The following is a 6,150-nucleotide window of genomic DNA, read 5'->3' as shown; positions in this document are numbered from 1 at the left end:
TGGAGCATGTGTTCTCCTTCACCACTGCACCTGACCCCTAAGGAATCCAAATGCCCCTTTTCTGGAGATCATCCCAGGCTCCCCCTAATATATCTCCTGTCTAGATGGCAATGCTATTCCACTGTTGATGACAAGCATTCAACAAGATGCCTATAACTCTTCCTCAAAAGGCCAAGTATGTAACTCCCATAACTTTCTTCAGCTCCATTTGGCACCAGAGCACTGTAAATAAATAAGTAATAATTAATAAATACTGGGCTAGCAAGAGAAGAACCTAAAGATATTCCTGGAACTGGGTTTCCCCATACCACAGAGTCTGCTGCCATTTTGTGGAGCTTGCTCCGAGCACATTGTTTGATATAGTTTCAGTCCAGTGCCTTAACCTTAAGACAATCCTCCTTTTGCCATGTAGGGCACTCAAATTGTGGAAGAGGCACATGGTGGTAATGAGACATGCTCTCCCAGCTGCTTGTAAATCTACCTAAGGTCCACCCCCTACACAGCAGGCTTCCCTCCAAACCAGTGAAAATGTGCATAAGAGTTAATGCTGCTTAACCCTTTGCAGCTTCTACCTATCCTTGGAGAGAAGGTTAGTGTGTAGCTGCGGAGAAAGAGTCCCTTGATCTATCCTGAAGAGGAAAGAGGAGCCAAGGGGCGGGGCCCCACATTGGGATGAGAGGGGACTGTACCCTGTCTCCAGGCAAATCTTAGGCTTGTGCGGGATTTGAAGGCTTTGTTTTCTTAGCATGGCTGCAAACACTTTTTGCTGCCAAAGGGAGAATTTGGAAATAACTCTGTGAAGTGAATCTGAGCTTTTCAAACGCCTTCTTCCTCTTAGGCCCTTGCCTTTAATAATGACTGTTCAATTACTTCTATCAACTAAAGAAACTTTTAAAAAATTACAAAGCCACACTATAGACACCAGATTTTTTTTTCTTCTATTTCTGTTAAATATATTTAATGCAAATACAGGTTAGGGAAGGGGTTCACACAAAAAGCAGCAAGTGGATGTATAGTTAAATATCAGAGAAGGCTAAAATACTTGTTATATCCAAAGTAACACTGAAGGTACTATTAAAAATTAGGTCAATTTTATTTCAAACAGGATAGAAATTTCCAAATGGCTTTTCTACAGGCCAAAAGAAAATAAGAAAAGCAGTAAGAATTTTGATCTTCATGACATAACTTTATAGCTCTGACCCTTGTCTGTTTGGCCAAGGAGCACAGCAAAAATCAGGAGGGGTGAAGGAGAGTTTCAAGCCATTTTTGCACTCCTCTGATCCTGGGCCAGCTGTGCACCAGATGGATCCACTGAAGTCTCAGAACAGTCTGAAGGCTGCCAGTGACCTCCAGGGGCTATTCTGACAACTAGTCAGGGTGCAGGGAAGTCTTGTCCACAAACACTTCTCCATTTCCTAATTTATGTCGGAAGAATTGGGCCAGATCTACATCACTGGAGGATTGCCCCTACACTGGGATGATCCTCCTGTGGGCAGCTATCACTGCTTTAGAATCACTTTGCATAAATAAAGCAGCACAAAGCTGCCTCAGTGCAGGGGAAACCCTAGGCCTGTATTTCTTCCTAGGCCCCAGTTTAAGTTTTCATGAGGGTAACATACAACCACAGGGCAAAGTTAGAAGACAGCACATATTTAAAAAGAAAAAAGTGGAAAAAGCTCAGAATCCAAGTAATTGTTCTCAAATCCTGCTTCTGTCTTTGTGCCAATGAAGGGTCCCTCTGGCAGCACAATCAGTTTACTTCAGTTGTGTAAGGAGATTGGGAGTGGAGTGTGTGCACCTTTGGCATGGCGTGGAGCTTGGTTCTGCAATGGCTCCATGCTTACCAGCACATAGTGAATGAATTCAGGCAAGGCAGGAAGGAGAGGGCCGAGCTAGGAAATGGGTGGACCAGAACTTCCTATCCTTTCCCCTGAGAAATGTAGTGTTAGGGCGACAGTAACAGCTGAAGAGCAGCTCTACCAGCTTTCTGTGGCCTTGGGAAAGGATTCCGTCCCCTTGGTTTCTTTGGGAAGATCCATAGACTTTACAGTGAAATTCACCTCAGTGCAGAAGGCTCACCGAAGACCCTCCATATGACTTAAGCCATTAACCTGGCACTTAAATAATGTAGAGGGTTTTTTGCATGGAAGTTCATTTCAACCTTATATTACCCACTGAAAATAAATAATTTAAAAGTAACCTATGTAGAAACAGTGAGAAAACAAAGCAATATTCAATTGAACGATCTGAGGAAATGACGGGGTAAGAAGCAGGAATTCTAAACGAATTCATAATACCAGCCTATCCTCGCCACCTTCCTGAATGACTTGACCAACAGAAGTTTGATTTTGTTGCTTTAGAAAACACTCTCTCTTACACTCCATCAGTTGCTCAAAATCCCGCCACATTTTAGCTTGCTTCATATTTGGTCCATGACTTTCCCGCACAGCTTTTTGTTTCTCTCGTAGTTTCTGTTATGAACAAATAAAGTTACCGTATTTCAGATTTTTGGATAGGTTCAACATGACAAACGTTAGCTTACATAGGTAGCCTAATGTGAATAAAGAACATTTCCTCTCCCCTTGAAACATTATTAATATTCAGTTAAGTTCAAAAACATTCCTTGTAAATGGATATGCAGCATTCTCTGTAGAGTTTTTGATGTGTGTGCCTTGTATAATGTTAATTTTATTGCAGCTCCTTGAAAACAACACCCTATTTTTTATATAGTGCAACTTTACCCTGCTGTGTTCCCAGTTTCTCTGTGGGGAGTCCCATTTGTTTTGTAAAAGTTTATTTTAAAAAAATCAGTTCACTTCCAGACTGAGATACTGCATAGCAAGTTATAGCCTGTAATGGATTCTGATCATGAAGTTATATATCCTGAAATTAAACTTTTACATGAGAAACTACAATTAATTCTCAACTATAGTGACACAAACTTGTAAAATTCATTCGCAAACTGACTCAAAGGGAAAACTAGAGAGGAAAAAGAGGACATTCTGATTGAAATAGCATGGCTAAACCCTTCACTAGCCTGAACTTCACATGTGAATAAACTTGGACAACGGCTTTTGTTAACACAACTACATTGAAGATATCATTAGCCTTTTATAAAGATAAGACTGACAGCTCTAAAATTTATTGACTTCAACAGGTTGCTTTATATACGACTTCAAATTTGAGCTGGCACAGTTTGTTATATCTATGTTTCAGTTTCTTATCCAAATGGTTTACAGGGTATGTGCTGTTGTGTTAAGCTGTTTGACTATCTTTTACAAGAAGCTCATGCTATGCTCTGTAGGAAATCAAACTCTGAAGGGTAAGTGTGATATCTTTTCAGGGGATTCATTACTGATGCCAACAGTAATGGAGTTTTCTCTGTGTTCTGCAATATGCTTTTTAAAAGAATGAGCACAGTTTTGAACATTGAACCAAATAAAAGTACGAACTGCAACATGTTTGTTCAAGTGAAAAAACCCAAACTCATCCTTACCTTCCCAAGGTTTTCTTGTTCAAGGATCATTCGTGTATATTGTTCTCTAAAGAAGGTACATAATAGAATTTTAATTAGCTCTAAGTAATAAAACAGATTAACTCTACAAGTGGGGAAAAAATGGAAAGTGGTAGAAAGTTTACAAGTATAGCCAGGATGGGGATACCATCAAAATCTAAGGGCCCCTAAATAAGAAAGTCAAAAGAGTGAGATGAAGAAACATCTTTATCATCAGGCTTCAGGACTTCTTTGACCCCCATAATTGTGCAGTTGGCATAAAATGCTATTCACGAATGGATAAGGTCACTGTTAAGCTTTCAGAGCAAGTTTGATTTCTGGGGTTCCCCACGTGAAGTCTGGGTACGTGGCTCCTCCCAAATAATGCACGGTTGAGACCCTTTTTAATATTGCATTAAAGTCGCCAGTATTCGGAGACTGCTCAGTTTCATACTTCTGTACAAATGCCATACAGTGTTCAAATCCAGACTGCTTCGCTCATGGAAATAATATCATTGGAGCAAAGGGGAAGACTCAGGAGTTCAAGATGAGCAGGATTTGGTCTCATGTTTGACAAAACCTAACATTGGTGTCCTGATTTTCAAAGATGCTGAGTATCCTGCAGCTCCAGTGGATTTCAATAGGAATTGCTGGGTGCTCAGCACTTCTGAAAATCAGGCTAGAGATAGATGTAGGAGCATCACTCTTGACATCCAATATTCAAAATCTTGGCCTGTTGCTGTCATCGGTGGATGAAGCTATTCCCTTGATGTACATGAAACCTGACAACATGATAGAATATGCAAATCATAACAAATTCTGATAGGCTGTTATGCCCTTGTTTACATATTTTTCAAATTTAGGTGAGATATTAAGAAACATGATCTCTTTTAAGAACGAAGTATGATAGTGTGGAACAAGCACACTTAGCTGCAGAGGGTTTGGGAGTTCATGGAACACAGAGTGGTTCAAACATCTAAAGAACTTTCAAAATTGCTCAGCATGGGGAAATCCTAGTTTCCAAAAGGATAAAACACATCAATAAACCACAGCAGGTTGTGCTAGTAGGGTATTATTAGGCAAGGGTGGCGGATCTGCTGTGATACATTCCCCATTCCCATTGATTACTCCATCTTTGAGCTCCAGTACATTCTTTGAGCTCCATGCCATCTGATCCTGGCTCCTGCTCTCTCAGCAGAGTAGATGTGTTAGGGGCCGGAGATGGGGTGGCTGGAGCATGTTGTGCTCTGGCAACTCAGAACCATTCTAGCCAGTGTGTAAGTCCGAACAGCCATGAGGCTGCTCTAAGTTGTGCTAGGAGCCAAACTGGCCCTGGCTATTCCCACCAGATCAAAAGAGCAGAAAGCCATCTAAAGTCTCCTCCTTCCTATCAAGCTCACTGGATGTTACTCAGGCACAACTAAGAACCTGGCCCCAGGATGTGTTTTTTGTTTGTTTTAAGTAAAGCTGTTTATTGCAAAACAATGATAAAGAACAAGAACTCTTTTTTCTTGGTAGTCTTTTTCTTTACTATTTATAATGATGACTGGAATGAATGCAACTTAATTAGAAAAAAAACCAACCTTTATTTTTAGAGAACAAAATTAACTTTTCACATTCCTTAGTACTGACTGTATGGAACAGAGTTTATATCCAATAAAGAGGGTCAGAATTAAGACTTTTTTGTTCAATATGTTATTAGGAAAGTGCTGTTCTATTTATGGTTCATTTTAGCTCTGTTTACATTCCAGTGCCCAGTGAAAATACATACACATCCTGAAAGGAGGTCTAGAAACTCATTTTCTCTCCCTATTTTGCATTTTGTAAATATCTGCATATCAAAGCCTTCAGTATACTTATAAATGTGAATGCTTTCTGAACTCACAGAAGGTCAAAATAAAATGTTTATAATTTCAGAGAAACTATTACCTTATCTAGCTTCTTTTCTCATGTTTAGCAAAGGTTCAGTGAAACAGTGACAGCAGGAGAAGCGGCAATGCTCCACTCAAGTCTTACTCTCAATGCTCAGAATCCCGTAACTCCACTCACCATGTTCCAATTCCCGCATTTCCCCTACTTGCTCCTCTGTTTGCCCAATCACAGTTACTTGATTCCATGAAACCATTACTGACAGATGGCAGTAGTGTTTGCCATGTGCCGTGCACTTTCCACACACAATGGAAGATGCAGTTTCTGCCCTAAAGAGCATCCAGTCTTATAAAAAATAAGGGGAGCTGAGTGGTGGAAAGGGATACAACAGACAAAGAGATTAGGAGATGAGACACATTTGGAGGTTGGTTTGTGTTTTTAAGTTATATTCACTAAATTCTCTTCACCCTCAACTTGGCCCTCTCACTTTTCTCCTACACCAATTCCCAGTTTCAGTTCTAGTGTACTAATAACGGCCCCTCTGTAGAACATTCAAGTTCTTCTCTGCACATAAGTGACCAGTTATTATTATTAAATATTTATATTCCAGTAGCACCCACTTGTGTCTGCTGGGGTGAATGGTATCAGGAGGGTACAAGGAGCAACACACAATTCTCCTCTGAGCATAGGCACTCCTCCTTTCAAGCACCAGTACTAGTGCTAGCTATTGTATCAGACTGGCAAGAGCTGGTCAGGATCTGAGGACAACATATGCTACACTCCCTTGA

General features: G+C 40.4%; 1 protein-coding gene across 4 annotated transcripts in view; it reads right to left on the bottom strand.

The window, feature by feature from the left end:
- Positions 1-936: 936 nt before the first annotated feature.
- The window catches only part of IFT81 (intraflagellar transport 81), a 63,050-nt gene continuing 57,836 nt past the window's right edge, over positions 937-6,150 (bottom strand). For 2 of the 4 annotated variants that reach the window (XM_034791054.1, XM_034791053.1), the window contains 2 exons: positions 3,497-3,542; positions 937-2,471 (listed from right to left, as the gene is read on the bottom strand). In XM_034791054.1, coding sequence (XP_034646945.1) covers positions 2,289-2,471; positions 3,497-3,542 — 229 coding nt within the window. In that variant the 3' untranslated portion in view covers positions 937-2,288. The remainder of the gene's footprint in view (positions 2,472-3,496; positions 3,543-6,150) is intronic. The other 2 variants (XM_034791057.1, XM_034791055.1) reach the window with 1 other exon arrangement.

The sequence above is a fragment of the Trachemys scripta genome, chromosome 15 (genome assembly GCF_013100865.1).
Source record: "Trachemys scripta elegans isolate TJP31775 chromosome 15, CAS_Tse_1.0, whole genome shotgun sequence".
Taxonomy (NCBI): domain Eukaryota; kingdom Metazoa; phylum Chordata; order Testudines; family Emydidae; genus Trachemys; species Trachemys scripta.
The sequence above is the reverse complement of the archived record's forward strand: the minus strand, read 5'-3'. Positions and strand labels throughout refer to the sequence as shown.